The 24,345-nt window shown below is 44.7% G+C and overlaps 1 protein-coding gene across 1 annotated transcript in view; it reads left to right on the top strand.

Annotated features, from left to right (window-relative positions):
* Positions 1–20,242, top strand: part of LOC149357984 (uncharacterized) — a 45,940-nt gene extending 25,698 nt beyond the window's left edge. The window contains exons 7-10 of the mRNA XM_089576699.1: positions 2,406–2,506; positions 8,060–8,201; positions 13,113–13,382; positions 18,640–20,242. Coding sequence (XP_089432825.1) covers positions 2,406–2,506; positions 8,060–8,201; positions 13,113–13,382; positions 18,640–18,791 — 665 coding nt within the window. The 3' untranslated portion in view covers positions 18,792–20,242. The remainder of the gene's footprint in view (positions 1–2,405; positions 2,507–8,059; positions 8,202–13,112; positions 13,383–18,639) is intronic.
* The last annotated feature ends 4,103 nt before the right edge of the window (positions 20,243–24,345 follow it).

Here is a 24,345-nt window from a genome sequence, read left to right as displayed (position 1 = left end):
AAGCGATTACAAAAAACACAAGGCAATATGCATGCAAGGTGTTCTTCCAGCCGTGTTGGGCTCTATTGTGCCTCCAGCGCGCACGACGGAATTTTCCCCGTACACAGCAATTCTTTGCGCGAAATGCATAGTTTTGTCGGATGCAAAAACAAATTCTACATAACTTGAATCTGGACATTCCAGTTTGCACAATATGCTTGCTCAAGCTTCGCTCTATTAGAACCTTGCACCACTTTCACAGACAAGTGAGCACTTATATGCTCTTGGGAGTTGCGAGCACGCACAGTACTCTCGAGCTACTACATTCTCTGAGCTTTTCCAGTGGGCACAGAGGAACGCAGTGAGATACATGGTTACCGGCCAAGAGCCTTTTGGTAGCCTCTAAACTGTAACATGCAAGTACATACAACTCTTACCTCAACTGGGTCTGCATTACATATTCAGATAGTACATAATGTGCTTTAACTTACAGAGTGCTGTCTCTCTTTTAGTATACGGATAACACTTCATACAGGACCATGCTAGAAAAGCTCGCGCTCCTCTTCAGTATACTTTTTAGGCGCCTTTATGCCTTGGCCATGTAGACAGGTTAAATGAGCATAAAGGCTTGAAAGGACACATAAGATCCGCCTTAAGGGTATGATGCGATAGCGTTAATAGGTCTCTGAGGGGCCCGGGGTCCTCTTTGCGGATCACTTTGCAGATACGGACACAGTCTTTCCTTTCACCATTTTTCACCACCAGTCTTTTCTTTCACCTACGCTAAAATTACAAAACTACAATATGTTACGATTACAGATCCCTCCCGCAGATTTACAGTCCTTGTCAAAAGTATAAAGCTCAAGGTGACTGCTTCCGAGCCCTCTTGCATACTGAGGAACACTAATCTCACGAAGGCGGGAGGAACGTAAGTCCTCAACCCTCCCAAGTTAGGGAACGCCAGATGTGCTAAAGAGTGCTGCTACATGGCTTGGAAGCAAACCCCTCGGGCTGTATATTTTTGACAAAGGCTGTGCTATTTGTCTGTCGCCTAGGTTCTGCCTTCACGCCCATATGTGCAAAACTGGTTATTGCTTTACGTTCATGGATCGTGTGGAGAACCTCGTACCGCTCGTGGCGCACTAGTGCAGCTCGTAAGCGATGCACCACTGCTCCGGTAGGTAGCCCTTTCAAACATAGCCACAGGTGGGGCTTGTGAGACCAATGTTGCTCTTCCCCAGCAACGTCTCGTGACCACTCATTAAAACAAATGCCACCTGCCACGGCGGGCAGTTTGCTCACAATCCGGTGGCCAGGTTGTGATAACGTAACAAGGTGACGTGACCTCGGTGGCGGGTGTAACAGCTTCTTTTTTCGACACCCCAACGCCGCCGACGCCGGGTTTTCCGCTGAACGATACATTTAACTTTGTGACATTAAAAATCCAAGTCCTGCCACTATGTTCCTTAAAAATTGCGTCGTTGTCTCAATCCTTTAAGCCATGCCGTAACCAGCTTTCCTGGATCTTGACAACTGGCGCCCTTCGTCGGCCGCCAATAGCGAAGACCGCATGATCGAATGGAAATATCTTCCTTTGATACAGATAGCTAGAGTCCCGCGATGTGGTAAGCGAGTAAATTTACACCAATGGCTGCCTCGCACTAAAAAAAGAAAAATAGATGCGAAAGCAGGTGTTCATTCAATTGAACGAGACTCTTTAGCTGCGCCTTAAGGGTATGACGCGATATAATTAGTGGGTTAATGCCCATATACGCAGAATTGGCCATTCCCTGCTTAACATCCGCAGATTATCTGCTTAACATTCATAGAGTCCTCATGCAACTGCCAGCGCAGTGGCACAGCGGTTAAGCGATGCGGCACTTTACTGGCAGGTGGCTGTTTATATCGCAGCCACCGGTAGGGATTGTGCAACTCATGTTGCTCTTCCCGAGCAACATCTCGCGCATCTAGCGCGGCTCTCCTCCGAATTTACCCGAGTTTGCTTGAGTAAGTACTCGAGACTACACAAGCAACTCGGGTAAGTTTGGGTTGCTAGGCAGCAGCAAAAGATCGCAATAACGTACGAAAGTAGAATGACAGCATTCTTAGACGGCGTTGGTGAGCGTATAAGTGCTTTCGCATTAATACATGGTGTGCTCTGAACATCCAACCTTCTCGCAGTAATTTTTGATGCTTAGCACCATGCAGCACATGGTGGCAGCCGTACAAAAATGGAAGCACTTGTTCAGATTTTGTGAACTTCTCAGGGCATTAAAGTAGTGTTAAATGCATAAGCCTAGTGGAGAGAATGATCGGGCAAGCCAATTAGATTTTTGTTGTTTCCAAGTGACGTTACTTTAAAAAAACAAGTCTTCAGGCCATTATTATCACAAGAGTATTTGTGGAAACTGCCCCTCCTTCTGCAGCGTACGCCATGACAGAGCTTACGGGTTGCATCACCTGTTCGATTCCACAACTGGATGACTACGAGAGTGTCGGAAAGCCAGCACCTTGCGTTGAGATGAAGGTAAGTGTTTTTCTGAATATGTAAACGCATAGACAGAGCGAGTGGATTTTCTTCTTTTTCTCGGGTGCCGTGTATGACATTCTGAATATTAACAAAATATCTAGAGGAGTGCAGCTAAGAACAGAATGCTTGCGTTTATCTAAAGTGCCGTTTATGCTTTTTGAAGAAGTTAACGTAGAGCTTCAGCCTTAAGACGCAATTATGGATTCACGACGGTTCGCTAATCTGGGTTTTGCGCCGGCGCGCAGAGAATACAGAATTGCCCGTTTTCTTGAACAAGTGGGATACGGCTTCCGACGCCGTTTCCTAAGGCCATGGAAATGTTTTCCTCTTTCTCGTCGCTTTCATAAAATCATAGCTCTGCCGCTCTGCCGCACCTTATCTGAAACTTCCCGCGGGTCTCCTTTTTCGAAATCATGCAAGCTTTTTGGTTTAAAATTTTTAGTGTGACAGGAAAACGCATCAGCGTTTCAACCATCATCAGCAGCTCAAGGCTGTAGAAAAGCCATAAAACCTTCTCAATAGTTAAGGCTGGTGTTCTTTGGCAGCGCCTCAGTTTACTAACTGCTGAATTATGGGCGCATGAGATGGCCGGGTTTAGAAATCGAGTTTTATAACTTGCCTCTATATAAAGCTATTTTTTAAACTCTATGTTAACTTGGTAGCTTGGCTTGCAGAAGTCGAAACGGAACTGTGCTGCAGCACTGGGTGACGAAGAATTCTACTGATTGTTGCGGAAATTTGCTTTCTAATCAATGCTTATACAAGGTGCCCTAGCTAATGAGATAGAATGGATTAAAAACAGTTCAAGGGGCGTGAAGTCAACTAAGACTGATGATCGCTGTCCCCTAGAAAGGTCTTGTGCTAGTAGCTGACGAGAAAGAAGAGGTCCATCTTCCTTCTTCTCACAGGTTCGGTGCCCCTATTCCAGGGCTCCGCAGAGTTTCGCAGCTCGTTGGGCTTGCTGGATCTGACCTTGTTGGAACCCAGATCGCCGCTGGAGAGCCGGCTCTTCCAGTGTTCCGCACTCGCTTCTTTACGAAAGCTATCGTTCTTAGTGCATTCCCACGTGATGTGGTACACGATGGTTTGCTACCACACCACGGGCAAGTGTCCCGATATTGCGTCGGGTAAATCTTGCTAAGGATATGCAGGTTTGAAAATGTTCCTGTCTGCAGTCTTCGCCAGTACACTGCCTGTTGTTGATTTAGATCACGATGTGGCGGCGGATAGCGGATCTTTACCCCCTTATAGTAGTTGAGAATGTCTGAGCACGTAGGACGGACTCGGTCGGGTAGATCGTCCGATTGGGAGGAAGCTCGGCTCGTATACCCTCGAGCTATCTCGTCGGCACGTTCGTTCCCCGCTATGTCGGTGTGTCCTGGCACCCAGTAAATGCTATGTGTGACTTTTGCTGGGTCGCGCTCTGGAGGAGCCGGAGCGCGGCGCGACCTTTTGCGGCCCCCTAAACCAGCAGCCGTATGTTTTGCTACATATTCCAAAAAGTAATAAGAAATGAAAGCGATTAGAAAAACTGTCTATTTCGTGCCTGAGAAAAGGTATAAAGCACGAAATGCATAACAGGAAAGATGCAGTGCATTTTATGACGTCTCATGGGTGGTTGTAGGAGCAGTCGAGTACCGCAAAGATCCTATATCTGCTAGACCTAGCTCACCACTAATTTTGCTTTACGCGTCGCCACGTTCAGCCGCCTATCTTTTCGTACAGCTCGGTGCTTTTAGCGTCCCCGATGCTTTCGTTCAATGATGTGCCGTAGAGCTCATCTGGTTTTCTTGGGCGTTATAGTGCCGATTTAGGGCACGCTTCAGCCGCGTTTTTACCTTCCTTAGCGGCTACAGAAAGCTGCCGTTGGCGACAGAGGCGTTACTTTCTATTTCGTGACTCATCCACCTTCACTGCACGGTAGTGCGGCAGCACTACTGCTGGTTGTCATTCGGAAGCGCACAACATAGCGATGAAATATGGCGAAGACGACAGCTCAGAATACTTAGCGCGAGAGGCTACCAATTAGGAGGCATTGGGAAACGAAGATGTTCTCTGTGTGTTGGCACTAGTTCGAAACCTGTTCGCGGCTTTAAGAGTTGGCAGCTATCTTTCACTGCGTTAGCAGTAAAGGTTCATTTCCAAAAACGGCAGCTACGTCGTCGGCGTTTGTTTGAAGTCCAGTCGCAGCCTCACCGAAGGAGCGAGAGTAGAAAACGAGTTGGGAGAAAGCGGACAGAGTTACCATATTGACAGCTCCGAGCAAGATTTGGATCAGAAGTGGCTCAGAGAGGTCAACTTGGCTTTGTGCTGCTTTCCAAGTTTTGCAGGAAAACTGCACGGCAGACTGCTTTCCAAGGTTTGCACGAAAACTGCACGGCAGACTAATTGCGAACCTCTCGTCTCAAAGAACGAACTTCAACAGCTTTTTTTCCATTCAAACTGTAAAGTAGTTCGGTGTCTTGATGTGTGGTAACTAGGAGAGCTGAAAGCCAGAGTTCGAACTCAGAAATGAGTACATCCATGGCTTCCCTATGAATCAGAGCCAATTGAATAAGGAAGCAAATTGTCGAGGCTTCAAGACCAAGTAAGAGCACCAATTTTCTCTGAACGTATTTCGAAATTTTTGAAAAAAAGATCAGTAGAAGCAAACAAAGACTAAGCGTGATAAATATAGAAATACTTTCAGAAAGCAAGTGTGGATTGGTGGTTTCTTGAGGAGTACTTAAAAAGCTATGCCAATAGGCAGGACAGGTAACGAAGAAAGAAATGAAAACCCATGGTCCATTAAGGTGTCAGAGTGCATACCATGACAGCAAACCCCTTTCGACGGGCTCAGGAAGCTTACTAGACTGTCGTTGTCGTGGCTGACTCAAGACACCAAAATCAAGGATGTCATGGATAGAGGCCATAGTCCTGCCGTGTGTTCAGCGCGGATTATTATAATCATTATGAAAGTGGAGGATTTAAGAGAAAAGTTATAATTAGAAAGGCAAAAGCAATCACCAGTTATGGCGCTTTCTTAAAGTCGAAATTTCATAAGGTAGTGCTGTATTCCGAAAATCATGTGTTCTCATGTGTGCGATATCTTCGTAATTTTTCGGCTATACGGTTTTAAAAAGAAATTTGATAAGTAAAGAAACAAGTTCAAGGATTGCACAGAAATATTCATCTGGCGTGTTTGGTCTCAGTAGCCGGACACCGTTGCCACTGGCCACCGCGGCAGGTCGCCGAAGAAGAGAGCAGCTTCTAGGGATAGGACGCGTAAAAGCAGCAAAATGAAAAACTTGATACCAACAAGACGAGAGTCTTGGTGGTATCAAGTTTTTCATTTTGATGACTTCTTGTGGTCCTTTTCTTTCCGCAGAGGAGAAGGTTTGACTGATGGGGTTTAACGTCCCAAGGCCACTCAGACTATGAGAGACTTCGGGTTCCAGATAATATCGACCACCTTGGATTCTTTAATGTACAATGACATTGCACACAACACAAGCCTTTAGCATTTCAACTCCATAGAAATGCGATCGCCATGGCCGGGATCAACCTGCGCCTTTCTGTTCAGCAGCCGAGCACCATAACCACTGCGCCAACGCGGCGGCTGTACAGGTTGTATAGGAGATGGCGCTGTTCAGGCGAGCTCAAATGCACAGGCAACACTGAGGTGGCTAACTGAACTAATGCGCGGCACCCGTTGTGCAATCACAAAATTCGTTGTCTATCCGGCTATCATGAGTGGGTGCAAACATCACATCTATTACAAGAAACCCGAAGGGCATTCTCGGACGGCCCATTGATGGTTGCAGCCGCGCACCGATATTGGCCAGGGCCTTTGGCTGCTTAACGTGCCACCATCTTCGCAAGCTTCTGTTCTTTGAGTGAGGCAGCGGACATGGTCTTGCTAGCTGCTTTTGGGGCTCTAGGAGCCCACTTTTTCCGGCCGGAGAGCGCGCTGGGCTTCCTCAGCCGCTTTTGACGCTATACATGTCGCCGCGTTCAGTCGTTTTCACGCCGGGTGCGCGCCCACCGTTCCTCGCCGCTTTCACTACTTCAGAAGCACCATCCCTCCCCTGCTTTTCACAAGCCTTAGCGCCATCTTTTCCTTAGCCGCTTTTTCACCTTGTGTGCGGGTACATAAAGCTACCACTGAAAACATAGTCCAGCGTTTCTATCTCTTAATCCAAACGGATAAATTACGCCGCCTCGGCGGCAGTGTTGGTGGCTGCCGAGCGTATGGAAGCGCAGTAGAAACCGATGAAAAATGGCGATGGCGACGCTTTACATCACGCGGTGGAAGAAGGCACTACTTTGAACACCCATCGCAGAATACTGCGGCTAAGGTGTTAGGGTTTTTTTTTTTGCCGTTTGCAGTTTTTTATCATGGACTTATAGGCTTGTATCAGGTCTTTGGTATTGGAGGCCGAAGTATTTCAACTGACATCCATATTAAGCATTCGGTGTTGGAGACAGTAACACATCAGACTCATTCAGAGTGATTTTGCTCATAACGCTATGTTACGAACAGTCCTAACAAGGCTTATTGTTAGCCAGGAGCTAACCAAACCTGTTTCAATATCAATATAAATATCAGTATCAATATTTCAATTCAGTATCATCTTTTGGCCATTATTGTTCATTACGCCATTTGTTTTTCGCCTATATTTTGAACCCCTTTGCATGTTGTGTTGTGTTTAGTGGAGCATAAGCATCCAAGGCTATCATGCGCGAAGCTCAGTATTGTCCTTTGCCTCAGTATTATGATTAGCGCAGCTATCCGTGGTTCCTCCCCCACTCAGTGTGTAAAGATTTCAGCCCACGCTGACCTCCTCGCTTTCCCTGTCATGATTCTCTGTCCCGTAGTATCGACAGTCCTGCCTGTGGTTTCCTAGAGTAGTCCTTTGTTGGGCTATTTGGTGATCCATTGAAGCAGGTACTGGTAGCGCGCACAGACAAGGACAGACGGGAAGTGACGAACACAGCGCTCACTTACAAGTAAGCCTTATTGAAAAACAAGAGGATCAAGAGGCATTTCGTGCTAATGCCTACTTCCTTGAAGCATTTTTCTTATCTAATCAGAATGTTAATGAGCGTTTAATGCTGTCTTCCGCGGTAACCTAAGCACAAAAAAAAACAAAGTTAAACATGCAGAGGAAGTTAAACCATCCACATTACGCTGCCCTAGTGCACGGTGAATTGACAACCGAGAGAGGAAATATTGCTCGCAGCATCTGCCATGAGGACGGTATAGAGAAAACACTGATATCTATTTTCATTACCCCTAATATGAACAGCGGAACAAAGGCATGCTGCAAACTGCACTTATTTCATTATATGTTCTTGCCAATTTTAGCAGATGGTGGAAAGAACGCCACTTTCACAGAACAGACTCCATTTGTAATGAAATCGAGGGTCCTCTCAATTATCGCGTACAGAGGAATATTGTCCTTTGAATTCATACGTGAGAAATAGTGATCGGTTGGACGTGTGCGCTTATGTATCTTTGGAGGAAAATCAAAGCTCATGACATTTAAAACGCACTTCTCCTTTGGTAAGGTCGTGGAGCAGGGCAGTCGCCAACCTTTGGGACCACACGAGCTTGGAGAAATTTGTGTGAAAAGCCCAGGCGCCTTTAAAGGCTACATCAACAATCCGAAAGCTACGGCTGACGCATTCGAGAACGGCTTCGTTCGTACTGGTGAGACGTCACTATTTGTCTTATTTTATTTTTATTTCACTCAGTATGTGGCACGCCCTTTTGTATAAAAGTTGTAAATCTGTTTACCGGATTGAAGGTCTTCATAGGCACAAATTTACCTGTTTGTTCAGCTTCTACTCTCCTAAAAAGGCAGTGAAGTAACTAACTTTGTGAGCGGTAACTGCTAGTCACATACAGTAGGCTAGTACGTAGGTAGTAGCTGCGGGTGGTAACTGCAAGGAAGCTACCTCTACCTCATTCGCTACCTCTAGAAGGTAGTAGCACCAACAAATATTATGAAAATTTACTGCCTATTGAGAGTAGTGACCGCAAATTTTGTTTATTTATTTATTCAATACCACCATCTCCCTTATGATGGCCAAGACAGGATTGGTACGGGGATACATCTTTGTACATTGCAATGTAAGAAAGCAAAGAAAGAAGCGAGCACGGAATGAGCATAAACACAGTGCGTTTTCTAAAGAAAAAGAGGCGGAAAATTATGAACACACTACGCTTGTAAAAAAAAATACACGGCAGCAGGTACGAAAGACTTAAAATTTCTCAAACAGACTACGTCACGCGGAAGCAAGTTCCATTCGGATATCGTCTTTGGAAAAAAAGAGAAAACTGGCAAGCTTCGTTCGACACTGTGGCACAACGATTGACGAGTTGTGTTTGCCGCGTATCGGACGTGATGCGCTACATTGCCTGTAGTCATCAAAGGTCATTGTTGCTTGTGTATTAAAGAAGCTATGCAGCATTTTTAAGCTATGCGACTTGCCGCGGAATTCAATTGTCTGGAGTTAGATCGTCTCAGTAGATTAGTGATGGAAACATGTGTTCCATATGCGTTGTAGATAAATCTAAGTGCTTTATATTGAACTTATTCAATGCGATTTATGTCTACTTTTGAGTGCGGGTCAAAAACGACGTGAGAGTATTCCAGCAGTGGGTGTACTAATGCAGTGTAAGCTGCTAATTTCATTTTAGTTCTGAAGTGCTTCAGATGATTTCTTAACAGCCAAAGCCTGGTGGACGCCTCTGAAACTATACTTTATTCTTTATTCAGACATTGCCCACAGCGCCCGAGGGCGTTAGAGCAGGGGGGGGGGGGGGGGGGCGGGGGGCGGGGAGGTTACAGTATAGAAAAAAACATCTTCATTCACGCAGCACACTTATGATTCAGCTAGTCGACTCTACTCTCCGATCGACTTAAAAAAGGAATTTGCGTAAGTGCCTGTCCTGGCATGATACTCACGAACTTTAGAGCTGTGGTCTATGGGTCTGGAGGCGTAGTGTGGCTCTTTAACGTTGTCTTCTTTATTAATACCGGTTTTAATGTGATAGATTGTAAACAACAGTTTAAGCCTTAGTTTTCTTCGGGTGGAAGGCAAGCAGCTCCCAATTATGCTGATCTTTCATGGCCCTTAAGTGGTCGTTTCTTCTGAATCGTCCCCAGACAAACCTGGCCGCGCGGTTTTGAATATCTTCTGTATGCTCAACAAGCGTCTTGCTCGAAGGGTCCCAAACCACACAGCCATATTCTCGAAGAGGTCTTACGCAGCTCAGTTAGGCAGTATTTTTGAAACGGACAAGAGAACATCTCGTGTTTCTTTAAATACAATTTAGTGCCCTACCTGCTCTACGCACCAGGTCGTCAACGTGTGCATTCCATGAACAATGAAGTGAGAGTGTTACGCCTAAATACTTATATATAGCCTCTTTACATATCAGGTCTCTATTAATCATATACCGGGAATCAATAGTTTTTTTCTTTTTGTTAAAACAGGCATACACGCAGTTTTTAAAATTTCAATTCATCTTCCAAGTTGAACACCAGGTCTGAGTAGGTTTTAAATCTGTTTGTAGATATGGAACATTATGATCAGTGACAATTTGTCATTCACAACACAATCGTCAGCAAATAAACGCACAAGGAATACAATGCTCTCAGCGATATCATTTACATATACCAAGACCAAGACTGCGCCCGATGCGTGAGTTGCAACTTAAGTTACTGTTCAATGCAATTCCCAAGCATTCGGACTCATTTACAGGACCAATAGCTGTACCATTAATTTTTTATGTGCAATTAAGAAAACACTTCTTCCATGTTATTGTCATTTCTGGACACTTAGAGGTATTTAAAGACATTTGCCAAGTCTGACACCACATGGAAAGATCTGACAGGTAATTTTGCAGCATGCAGTGATCCTCTGCTTTTTGAATTGGTATGTATACAACGCATTGCCTGGGAAAAAGCGGCACCGCATTGGGGAGATAAAAGCCAGGTCATTTAAATACTTAAAAAGCAATAGCGGGCCAAGTACGGAGCCCTAGGGGACTCCTGACAGAGCTGGAGCTGATAGTGAATTGCAACCAGGTATCTGGACATACTGGTGTCGTTCAGAAAGGTATACGGATCTGGCCATTGGACAAGACGCTGATTTTGAAGTAGATGTCGGAGCTTTACCATCAGCACGCAGTGCGAAACACAATCAAAGGCACTTGTGAAGTCGAGATAAATAGCATCGATTTGCTCACACTTATCTAGACATGCTAAATATTCATTAGTTGTATGGAGTTCGACAAATCACGCCAAAATTCGTGTTGTCTACTACAAAAGAAGTTAATTCTTTTTGTAAAGGAACTCAAGTGCTTGAAGATCAAATGTTTCATAACCTGGCCTGAAGTACACAATAGTGAAACCGGCCTATAATTAGTCACACAGAGCTTATCACTGGATTTGTGAATGGGGATGACCTTTGCAACCTTCCAGTCAGTTGGAACATGAATTTAGATGGCTTTCGTTTAGAGCCAGGTATTTAGCAAACCATTTTGCATAGCGCTAAAGAAACTAATTTAGATGCCGACTGGACGTGGAGACTTCTTTTTGTACAAATTAAGTAGGGCAGCAACAACTCCACAGGCAATAATAAGTCTGGCAAGATAATGCCTCGGAACCAAAATTCAGGGTCATGCGTATTGTCTGCTGTAAAAACTGAAGAAAAGTATTTGTTGAAAGCTGATGCAATGCAATAAGGATAGTTTATTTCCCTTCGGTCCGAACGGATTTTGCTTAGCGGGTCTTCTATGTTAAGTGTACACATAATTTTCGAGTATATGAAGAGAGAAAATAACGCATTTTGACATTAAAAATTATGCTTGGAGTGATTTATTTTCGTGCTCCGTGTGAACGCACTGCACTATAGTGGGACCTGCTTTAATACGTCTCGATCCTAGGTGGTTGATGCGACGCTTTAACTTTAGGATTTCACGCCTAAACCATGGGCTAAAATGACAAACCCGCAGCAGTATACAGACCATTTCGATGAGTGTGTTATATGGAATTAGTGTGGAATCTAGTTCCTTTTTATAACTATGGCTACGACCCCTACCCTCATGCTGCGATCATGTCGAACTATCTCGTTGGTGTTAGGTATTACTTCTATGTCCGGAATTGCTTAATTCAGCTAGTTTCGGTTATGGTTACGACGTCTAGGTTTTGTGAGATAAGAAGACTTTCTAGTTCATTGCATTTCTTCCATATGCTTCTGGCACTGAGGTTCAGCAAAGTAAACAGGCTTACAGTGGCGCGGTCGCCTAACCGCTGACTAAGCAGTTCCGTATTCTGCGCACGACTGGCAGACCTGCCAGCGCCCCGGCAGACTAATCACTAAGCACGTACAGTTACACTTTCCTCACGGATAGATACCTCTAGTAACATTTACTACAAACTATAATTAGCCATTTGGGACCAATGTCTTTCCCCGGAAGCGTTCGTCCTCTTTCGGGACTAAAGGCAAAATGGCTTGCCGCCAAACTGAAGCAACAAAAGCATGCGAAGTCTGTTTATGCTAATAAAGCAAATGTCGATGGAGCATTGACGGGGTTCAGGCTGCTCTGCAGTGCCCAGCACTGGGTAGAGGCCACGTCATGACGTCATACTGAGGGTGCTCGAAAGAATAAATCAAATTTCATTGAAGGTTGAGTCCACGGAGCGTCGTTTGGCGGCATCCGACGACGAACGGGAGTGGGTGGGAGAAGGCACCGCAAGTCTGAAATCTCCCTCAGTATGACGTCAATACCCAGGTTCTTCGCTCAACGATAGGCTGTGAGAAGAAGCCTGCACTTCATGACCGCTTCAACTGGCGGTTACGTCACCGTTTTAAGTAATAGCGCAAAAAAAAAGCTTGGCCTGCTTTACCTTCAAGCTTCATAGATTAGAATTCTTCAAGCTCGCCTAATTCTAAAAAAAATGCTTCACTTCTCATTCATGCTGGGAGAGCTGTATCAAGGAGAAACCGTGAGGTGCGTAAAGAAAATGTTAACAGATTATGCTAACAATGTGAAAAGGGCGCGGGAAGGAAACTGCTATGATGAATACCTTGCTAGCCACCACCTCATCTCTCCTAATACGCGTAACTGCACTCAGGCCTTTGGTTCTACTGTTGTCATTAGAAAATGAAAACAGTGTGTCACGCGGTAAAATGTCGAGTCCGAACGGATAGCTAGACTTGAGGGCAATTGTGAGAGGAAGGCTCCCACTGGATTCTCTCGTAGAGAGAGAGAATAGAGAGAGAAAAACTGTAATCAGTAAAGGGGAGGCATGCCTGGTTAAGAGCTTAGCATGCAGAGAGATGGCTTTATCCTGCATACGTAGACGCGTCCTTTTGTCGGACAGCATATATATGATGAACCACTCTTGTGAACCTCTCGCAACAAAGCTGCTAGAATTTCAGCAACCGTCGTTGCCTTTGCTCCGTCCTTTGCCTGTTTTTTGATCTTCGGTTGTTATTTGTCCTGGTGAGACGGATAGGTGAGAACGCCAATGCCGTCAATTACTTGTCGAGTACAAAATGACGACCACGAAACTCTTTGCCTAGCCGATATTTTTTCCCTTTGCAGGCGACGTAGGCTATTACTCTCCCGACGGCCGCTTTTACGTGTGCGGCCGGCTGAAAGAGCTGATCAAGTGCATGGACCAGCAGGTGGCCCCGGCCGAGCTGGAGGAGCTGCTTACCGCAGACCCTGGTGTGGATCACGCGGTCGTCGTTGGGGTTCCGCACCAACAGTACGGAGAGGCGGCGCGGGCATTCGTGGTGCCCCGGCGTCGCCTCCAACCAGGAAGCCTCGAAGAGCATAGGGAGGCAGAAAGGCTGCAGCAACTCGTGGCCGGTATGAATGGCTGTGCTGAGCTTCGATGGCATCGTTATTGCTAACCTGGGATCGACGAGCTAAGCGGTCTCGTCAACAACAGTGTACGCGCAAAAGCACGCCTATGAAGTCTGTCTCGAGGGTGTTTCGTATCTCAAGACATGCTTCAATATTGTCTGATGTGTGTAATCTTAGGGTGTTTTTAACTTTAGCCAGCGCAACCCTTTTACCACGGTGTTAGACAGCCACTCTTAGAAATACCTTTATAGAACACGGTTTATACTTATTAAAAACTCTCATTTAATTTGCTGCAAGCGCAAAAACCCCATTATTAGGGCCAGTTTGGAACAGCATAAATGTATTTGTGGGAGAACTCCAGTGGCTATGGAAGAATAGTACTGATTATTCGCTTGGTGCTTTGTACGTATTTTTCGTGCTCTTAAGATTCTAGCACAGTGGTACATGGGCGTCTATTGGAGATTCACAATCACAACAGAGTTTCTTCTCGAAATCTGACGCGATACATCGAAATAACAACACTATGCTTGTTTTTTATTTAATTACTTGCACGCAACAATTTTGTACTCGTCTTGAATGAAGGTCGCGCACGCTGTCACCCATTCATAAGTGTCGCAATACATATTCACCATGCACGTTAGTACAGTCGGCACTTGACACTCACACGTACTTACATAACCCTGGTACGTGAAAATGTGCCCGCACTCCCTTTGGTTTCCGTGTTCCGTGGACAGTGGCATATACGCAGAGGAATCCCACTTCACTCTTGCTGGCGGTCATCTGTGTCCTGTAGCAGCCCGAACAATATCATGAGCAAGGATGAAGATATCATGAGCAAGGATGAAAGAATGCATTTGTTAGTGTGACTTTAATTTGTTTTCATTTTCGTTTTTTGTTTTTACAATCTCAAAGACCCCTGGACGGGGCTTCACATGAGGGACACATTGCCGCTAGTATGTCCTGAGTTGGTGAACCTGCCCTGGGTAAAAGCAGTACCCACTACCATGCTCACTGTTCCAAATCTTTGCGAGCAAGCTGTAATACTTTGCTGTTTCGTATACAGGAAGTATGGGGGTTCCTATTCCCCAGAGCCGCCAGGTACAGACCGGTTTCCAGTGGGTAAATATGCTATCTCCTGGCCGCGTGCTTTCTTCTCTGGGATGAGATTCTGCGACAATGTAAAGAAAATATAAATAAAAATACCTTGTGCAGCGCGCTCTTTGGCCAAAGTTGCATTGCGCCATTAATATCAGTTCACCATCATACTAAGAGCCGGCGTCACCTATAGTACAGTTGGTAACACCACCATTACTTAGGCAAGTTTCATTAATAACGCAATCTGGCGGGCTAGTTGGTGGGAATCCATACGATTTCAGCAGCGCGAACACGGTTAGGAAAAGACAGAAGGCGGACAGGACAGCGCTGAACTATCAACTTTATTTCAAGAATGCCCAAGGCCCCGCTCTTAAATACACACGCCACAGAAGCGCCCACCTGGGGGATTTATCTAAGCACAACGCAATCAGAGCGCGAACGAGTATATTATCAATTTTTCCCGGGTTATCAAGGATACAACGAGCATGAGCGCTAACAAAGAAAAGACTAAAAACCAGTGAAAAACATGTAAAAAGCATGGAACAACAGGGCTAAGGGTGCATGAAGGTCTGAAGAAAACACAAGCAAAAAAAGCTAAACAGACAGGAATGACATTGCTACAACAAGATGGGATAACAAAGCCGAGGAAACGGAGGTTGTTAGGTGAAATGGCGAAAACAACTGCTTAAAAGGTTAACTAAGAATGAACGCCAGCAACTAACACAGCTAAAACGTAAGAAATCATGTAAAAGATGCCACTAAAACCGGGTGAAATCAAATAAAACCAGAGAGAAAGGCGACTTTTTTTTCGGACAGGGAAATTGAAGGAGTGCTAACACGACCTTCCCTAGACTTCCTGATGTAGTCAGCTTCAACAATTTCGCGCGTCAACTGGTTTTTATGCATTTTTAGCACAGATGTTCTTTTGAAACGGGGAACACATTTCTTTTTGCTATCACATCCCTGACAGTGGGCGGGTAGATTTCGTTGTGAGGAACCGTGTGTATTTAAGAGCGGGGCCTTGGGCATTCTTGAAATAAAGATGATAGTTCAGCGCTCTGTCCTGTCCGCCTTCTGTCTTTTCCTAACCGTGTTCGCGCTGCTGAAATCGTATAAAGTTTCATTAAGCACGCTAACAACTATCGGATAACCTCCTCGTAACGCTCAGATACATTAGGTCACGGCAAGCAGCTCTCACTTGGTTGTGAACAGCTCACCTTAAGAAGAGACTTGCTATACGGACAGCAGTCGTGTGTCAACGATGCGCTTCAGAAGGAATTTTTGGGATCCACAGTGGTGGAGAATGTTGAAGAAACTTTTAGGCTTTAACGCGCATGCGGTAGCAATGTTGCCTGGAGCAGTACTCATGCTTCGTTTTGCGTTTAGAGTAAAATATTTCTCTGGAACTTTTGAAGAATTAGAAGTGGTGTTTGTGTTTCCAATGGCAACAATTCCTCTCGCATGGCGGTTGCTCGGGCGGCAGCAAAAGAAAATCACAGTAGCTAGCGGGAATTTGCAAGGATGGCCTCATAAAAGGCGCCTCTAGATGTCCGCGTATTTTATTTTTGAGAATGTGCACTACTCTTCAAAGACAATGACAGTAAAGACTATCTTTTCAAAATATACAAATCAATATTACAAATTGCGGAAGTAAAACTGTAGACAGCTGATGCGAAGTCACCAAGACATCCGGGAACCGCTTCATAAGACTGTCTCTCACGCAGAAACACGTTCTGTGGTACGTTGCTTTCTTACGGCACTAAATTGTCATAGTTTAGTCGCTACTGAACTGTGCGTGCAGTGCGCGTAGCTTTGTCCATCTATCAAATAGCGATTGCAGCTCAAGATTCGGTCCAAAAGTTTTGGTGGTGATTTTAGAGTTTCCACACTGAAAGAAACTTAAACGCGAATTGCCTAATGCCTGCTCCATGCTAACCAAGAAAATTGCAGAATCGCGTCCCCAAAACCCGCATAGTGCTGCGCAATCCCGGTCCCCAGGTCATAGTAAAGAAGGAAAGAAATCAGTCCGACGCACCAAGTGTTTATCCCTCAATGCACCACAGCTCCATCTCCACTTCATTTACTGTGTCCTCGCCACTGTGGTGCTGATGTCCATTCGCCCCGACCTTCGCAACTAGCAGACAAACACACCACTTCCTACCTGGCGCGATACCCAGCGTGGACAGATTTAACGTTGTGGAGACGAATCGCAGACAAAAGTCGTCGTCGGGTCTCCACAAATATATTGGCTGGGCGCGCTCAGCCAGGCGGGAACGGGACAGCGTGCCACCGGCATGCATTTAAGCAACTAGGAAATCCAGTCTGCGCGTGCTTAGCAGGCGTGCTGGGGCTGTCCTCGTCTTCTGCGGCAGGACCATGACGGCACGCTATAACATCATGTTGACGTGTTAGCGACTACGGAAGATAATCTCCTCAATGCGGCAGAAAGTGTCTGAGGTCTGCATTTTTTGCTCCTTCCGTTCAGATGTCCGGCGGATCGGGCTAGGTAGTGAAAATATGACATTTTCCAAAGCGCTAAAAACACACGGGCGAAGAAAGAACAGACGCGGACAAGCGTTACTTCCAACTGATTTATTTTGTGAGAACGCAAGTGGTTTATACATGTCCTCAGCAATCCCGTGTCAATGAGAGAGCGCGTGCGCGATAACAGTGCGTAGTTGCCCAGAACAGAATCAGTAACCATGTGCAGGATTACGTTGATATACGCAGAAATGCCAGTTCTTTTTTTTTAGTTATGAAAGAGAAGGTGAGCTAACACAAGTACTTCACAGAGATGCTGTTCTCTGTACGTCTGTGATCTTCCGGGTCAGCTGATCTCGACTTCATCCGATGGTATGGCACGCAATTAGCAGTTGACCGCAATTACGGCAATTACAGCAGTTAATGGTTGTAGGCAGCTTCCGGAAGAATTTCCAACAATATTGTTGTGCTGGCGTAGCCAGTCGTTGAAACAGCAGCCTGTTTGGCCAACATACATCTTGCCACAAGGCAACGGGAGGGAGTAAACAACACAATCCACAAAGTCAACGTTCGCTGTTTGGTGTTTGATGCCGCATATTTGTTTGAACGACGGGTAGAGCATGAAGGTTGCAAAGCTTGTTTTGTTTACGAGGGGCCTTAAACACGGATTCTCACGTCCGCATCCTGCGCTATCGTTTTTAAACTTTGAGAAACACTTTGAGAAATGTAGGATGAAACTTTGCGCTATCGCATTCTGCGCTATCGTTTTTAAACTTTGAGAAACACATTGAGAAATGTAGGATGAAACAATTCTGCCGAAAAATACCACTTCTGTGCGAAATTTCAGCTCGAACAATGCGCCCGTTTAGCTGGGAGAAGCATTCTACCGCGTGCGTTTATTTGCGCAACACGCGATTGTTCCTGATACGTCGTTTGTTGTCATTTCGACTCTTTAAGCAGGCTGGCTTAAGACCACTAGACAATGAAATCCAAACATCAGGGATTATTATTACCTCGCGTGACCAAACGAGGACTTTCATATCACAGCCACCGACATAGCTTCAACAAGAAGTTCATTTAATTATCATTTGTTGGTAGCAGGGGAATACTTTGGAGTGCTCCATGTATACAAACGCCAACCGCACCATTTCAAAAACTGAAACACGCGACGCGGAAGATTTGATGGCTGCACTCCCTTCAGACTGATACGAAAAATGCGTACCAGTATTCCAAAATTCAGCCCTTCGCTTTGTGCTTTTTTCGCATTTATATTTCTAATTTATTTATTTTCTGCCTATATATCGCCCAAAGAGACTAATTGCCTATATGTTGCCCAAAGAGACTGATAGCCTATATGGTGCCTAAAGAGACTGATAATTGCGTACATTTGTGGCTGAGACATCACAAAAATATAAAAAGTGTACTTGTTCGAGAAAGCAAAACTAAAGGGAATTATACTGCGGGCTAAACGCAATCGTCTCAACCCGTGACTGAAAAGCTACCTGTTGAGACATCTCCGACAAATACATTAATCATTATGCTGTAAAAGAGGGAAACCAAAGCTTGCCGAGCTGTGCTGAAGTGGGTCGTTGTGGCTTCTTGAAATCATGAATTAAGGTGTTATGTACTTCACATCGGTTATCACCGGCTGGTGCTCATTCTTCTTATGTTTTTCTCGTTTCAGGCAATCTTGCTGCCCACAAGCACTTGCACGCCGGTGTACATTTCATTGAAAGCATTCCCAGCACGTCGAGTGGCAAATACCTTCGCTGCTCACTAAAAGAGCTCTGTACTCAACAGCACTGCAGAGACTTCAAGGCACACGACGTGCTGTGAGAACAGGTTGTCTACGCGCGCAGGTTTTAGCAAAGCACCGTCCAGCCAATTCTACTTACCGGTGCGGTACATCTCTGGCACATGGCTTCGCACGCATACAAATGTAGTCTCTTACTGCATAGATTAAGTGCCTTGTTGTGCAGAAAATATTGTCAAGCGCAGTGTTAAACTAATTTGTTTCCGCATGGTAATGGATCCTAGAAAATATTAACTTTCACCTCAACGTTTTCGGCTGTATTAAAAACGCCACAAATAATAGATGCATAAACATAGCGCCCTAGAGCGACCGTAAGGATTTTAGGCGACGCGAATAAGAGTAGCTGGAAATATTCATGGTGATGTTTCTGTCCTTAACTACTGAGCGCCTTGAGAGCCGTCAACAGGTAGTTTCCATATACTTGAGCTAAATTTATTTTTGCACCCGCCTGCACAATTGAGCGCCAGGGTATTTCGGCGTCCATAAGCGTAACATATTAAAAGACGAATTGTCTTTCGGCAAAAAATATTGAGGTTTACTTTCTGATGCTGATACATACTGATGGTTCACCATAACATACCGTCTTTACACACTTGGCGCAATATGCACAGGCTGAAGTTTCACTTTTTACTCAAGAGTAACGACCTGTCTGTCTTTCCCCATTTGTGTCCTGCACCGCTAACGGCGAGGTCAACAAGAAATGATTGGTTCTAACATAGCAAACGCAAAGTCTGAAGTAACAGACTGTGATTTCAACCACTTACCTATATACCTTGGCCATTTAAAACAATGCAAAGAGTCGATACCTCCTGTTTTAAAGAATATCTCCACTGGAAATCTAAACAACTGTCAACAATGTCTTGCAGACAGAAACGATCAGAAATGATGAGGCAAACCTAGGTCTTGAAATCTTCGTCAAAAAATTTCTAACAATTTACGAGGCCAATTTTCTATACAGAGCTTTCTTCTCGCCCAGGAAAAGTAGAAAGCCGTGGATCACTCGTGGCGTGCTTTTGAAAATTATAGCTAACTAGGCTATGTACAAGAAATATCTTGCCTACAGAGGCTGGGACTCTTAAGCAATATAAAAAAATACCGTAATAGTTTCAACAAAGAATTAAAACGCGAAAAGAACTACTATTACAATAACATTTTTACAGATCCGTGGGACATAGAAAACAATCAACTCGGTGTTTCTAACGCGATCTTTTAACACTGACTCAAGTTGTTATCAATAGAATAGTAATCAGAAATAATGAATTTAATTGCAAGAGCTATCAACGAATACTTAATAAAATTGTTCTTTTTTCCAGTAGCAGCGAAACACTCTCGCTACCTGAGGGATAGTAGTGCACATTCTATATGTTTCAACCCTTTACTGAGGCTGAAATTTCGTCCATAATTAGACAGATAAAGAATACTAGCAGCTGTGATAACTCTGACATTCAGGTACATCCAATAAACTTTGTCGCAGACGCAATTGCGATTCCCCTGACATATGTCTTTAATACATATGTCTCTACTGGTAGTTTCCATGACAAACTACAAAGAGAAAAAATGTCCATGCTCTACAAGAAGAGTGATAAAATAGTCTAACCAATTACCTTCCCATCCCTATCTTACCGGTTTCTTCTTGAGTCCTTGAATGTGTCCTTCATATTCACTTTCCAAATTATTCTGATAAGTTAAGATTCATAACAGAATCGTAATATAGATTCCGTAAAAGGTGCTCTACAGAATTGGCTCTTCTCGGCCAAAAAAAACATATAGTAAAGATATCGAGGACAGGATCTTGGTTATGGGGATTTTTGTCGATTTAACAAAGGCATTCGACTCGCAGAACCATGACTTGCTTTCAGCAAAATTACATTTCTAGGGCATCCGTGGCACAGCCCTTAATATTCTGCAAGGATACCTTGGTCACCGTTGTCACTAAGTAGCAATAAATAATTTCACATCCTGTATTAAACTCGCTTCATTAGGTGTTCCCCAGAGGAGGATATTAGGCCGATATTTGTTTAACATATATAATCATGATATACACCTCCTCCATGTTTGCAAACAAGCGAGGTGGCGCTGCAGTCGCTAGTGGGCTCGCGGTAGGCAAGCAGCCAGGGAGTGGCGCCGAGTTGAGGTGGTGCAGCGCCGGTTTTCAAGGCTCGTAGGCGTGTTTTGAGTTTCTGAAAATCATAACAATGGTTGATGCAACTTAGTATTCCTCGAAGTACACAGGCTCGCGTTGGCCATGTGCGACGTATTTCGTCACAGTGTATTGTATTATGGCTAGAAAGCGTTTCTGCCGTTGGTTTCTACCTAGGCATTGAATAAAATGACAAGTTTTTTGGCAATTGGCACTAGAGGGAATGATTTTACCGCGGGACAGTAGTGAGAGAAGCACTGGCGTTTTTTCGGGAGAGCCGACGTGCGCTCACCGTCTGCTGACACGTGTCGCGCAGTGCGAAAAATGGGGACAGCTTCGTGTCCCGATCTCGTGTCCCGATCTCGCATGTCTCGCGTAACCACTGCTTTTAGCCGTCCGATAAGGCACCGGCCAGGCCGACTTCTCCCCTTCTTAAACTGGTCGATTTGGTGAAAAGTTTGAATTCCTGAAATTATATTCTTTCCTAGACCTGGGTCTTCGGTTTGGTGACGAAGAAATATAGCAAAATATTCAGTAGAAATTCATAAAATTACGGTTTTTAGATCTGTGGTCGTAAAAAATTGTGAGGTAATGGGGTTTCTGATGGTTTTGGCACGCCGCGAATTCTGCGGGCTTCCGACGACGGAGCAACACAGAGGGATCAGAGGTTTCGTTGATTTCAGTGCCGCATTTCTTTAACTAAAACGAAAGCGAAGAGGCCATAAACAAGGGAGTAAACTTAAAGGTTTGTTTTGCGATCTACCACATTTTCAGGGATTGGCATCACACACCCCTTCGTAAATTTGTAAATAATGGAAATAGAATGATTCTATTTGTCGCGAGCAATTCCAGAGACGTTGAGGAGTGCAGTAAATCTCCCGATTTTTTTTTTCCTACAGGATCAGGAGTATGTTAGTTATTTTTATAACAAAAGTTTTCATGTGACTAAGCAAGCATAAGTACTGAGAATCTAAAAAAAAGTAATACCGCCATCATAGAGAACAGGGCTTTGGGGACATGCTGGCATAAAAAATTTCCGCACTTTAAACTTAATTATTCAAGACCCGGGGTGACTTTACGAGTGTGTTAATTATAATTACCCAAGAACTGTACCAGGTATAGCTGAAAATAGAACGCATCACTGAAATTACCAGAGCAATTTCACATTTGCACCAAATTTGGTTACATATATCATGCATCAATAAAGAAAACTTTTCATTGCCTCATATCCTGTCAATCTCGCTGCGTGCCTCTGTTGGTAGCCAGCCTGCGGTTGCTTCTTTCCAAACAGGCTTCGCGGCCATGTACTACTTCATGAAGCAGCTTATGACACATGCATCATGCAATCAAAAGCATGCGGTTTTTAGCACACTTAAAGTACCCTGTTCGAAGCATGCCAACGTGAGCGCGCAAAATTGTCACAACTTATTAGACTGCTTTCTACTGGAATCAAATAATTTTGTCGGTCATGTTAAGAAATAGTTTCAAGTATACATTAAGTGCCCTAAAACGCGACATTATACGTTCGTATAACTTCTACACACGTTAAAACATGCTGTGCTATCAACAGAATAACGCGCTCCTTGGTGGTGAGTGACCCTGCCGGCGTCCGTGCACACCAGCTCAGGGTGAGAAATATGCGCGCAGCTACATGGTTTTTTTGTTCCTGGTGCAATTTTAAGCGTACCAAGCTGTTGTTCAGGTGAATGAGCCAAGCAATTTCCCTGCTATGAAGTACGTTGACTGGCAGCGCCGGTCGACACCGAGACTTCGCGCTTTTACTACCGCGGCCCATTTCCTAACGCGGCATTTATTTGCGAGAAACCTATTAAGGCTAATTTAATTTTCCGTTTTGTGATACTACGCGGATGCAACAGTTACGCAGCTGGTCAGTACATGCTGCCTCTGCAGTGCGCAGGCATAATGCAGCCGCCGGTAGCTGCGGCAGCTGCGGTAGGCATGGGCAGGCGGAACCTGTTTTGCCTACCGCGCGAAAGTCGCTACTGACATCAGCGCCACCGCATCTTCGTGACGTCGCGGGGTGAAGGCGGTCTATAGCTCATATTGAGCCATATGTTGAATTCATTACGTCTGGGGACCACAGAAGCTTATTTTTATGTGACGATTATATTTACAAGTTAACTGTGCCACGAGATTTTGAAAAATGTTCATGACTGGTGGTCCTGTGACAGGCTACTTATCCATTCCAAGAATAACAAAGTAGTTACTTTCCGCGCAATAGGCCGGCAGCTCACACAGAATTCCTTGCTGTATTTAAATAGCAACCGCGTTGAAGTAATTAATAAATTGAAAACTTTAGGCGTAATATTCAATGAGAGTATGGTTCGGAATGCACACAAAGATAAGGCAATATATCCGAATCAGTACGTACGATTGGTGAGTTTTATCGGCACAGGGAAGTTCTTCCTGTCCACTTCTTATTTACCATTCATACTTCTTATCACATATCTCATACTGTTTAATAAAATGGGCTACCAGCACATCTAGGAATATTGAGAGGCTAGCGAGATTTCAAAAGAAAACGGCTAGAGTAATCTCAAATGCTGCCATTGGTCGCCCTGCAGCTGCTTTGCTGAAAAAGGTTGGTGTAATTAAGATCAGTAATTTTTACACTTATCGCCTATGCGAGGCACTGAGAAATGAAACAAAGCATAATAGCACTTTAATAACAAGATTAGCTTATATGCGCTTCAGTTCATACGCATATGCGACATGGCATCCAAAATATTGGAAGCGCTGCCAACATTCAGCGATATCAAGGAGCAGAGGGCAGGTATCTTTAATAGTTTGTGGTGTTCATCAATCGGAGGTTAATAGGGTAATTATTCGAACAGTATTTGACTAGACAGCAGAAGAAAAACAACCACACGCTGCCGGTGGGTAGTGGGTTCGGGTCCCACCGGCCTTCTGCTACAAGACGTACTACGTCCGCCGCTATGGACGAGGGTGGCGCTGCTGACCACTCTCCAAATGACTGGCTGAAGTTCGCGAGGCAAATAAAGAGGGGCCAAGAAAATTCTGGAACCATATAAGCTGGTTGGGAAAAACAAATCAAAGAACGCAGGCACAGATTATAGATGCTGAGGGAGATGTTTAGAGGGAGGCGATGCTGTGAACTACATTACGTAATTTATAGCTGCGTCTTTTAGCAACGACAATTGGGTAATCTCCACAAGTGAGGCGGCAACACAGGACAGCACAATAGAGAACAGCTTACAACTGACTAGTCTTAACTGGGAAAAGGCGGAAGCGAATATTCCTAGAGCCACATCCGCAGGGATAGACGAAATTCCAATTAAGCTGATTAATGAACTTGGCCCAAGAAGCAAGGAAGCGCTGATAAAAGTTTTGGAGACAGTCATAACAAATCAGCAAATTCCGCACAGCTGGAGACAGAGTAAAATGAAATTGATTTT

The sequence above is a fragment of the Amblyomma mixtum genome, chromosome 3 (genome assembly GCF_055824585.1).
Source record: "Amblyomma mixtum isolate Tamu chromosome 3, ASM5582458v1, whole genome shotgun sequence".
NCBI classification, from domain to species: domain Eukaryota; kingdom Metazoa; phylum Arthropoda; class Arachnida; order Ixodida; family Ixodidae; genus Amblyomma; species Amblyomma mixtum.
This window is presented reverse-complemented; position numbering and strand designations above follow the sequence as displayed.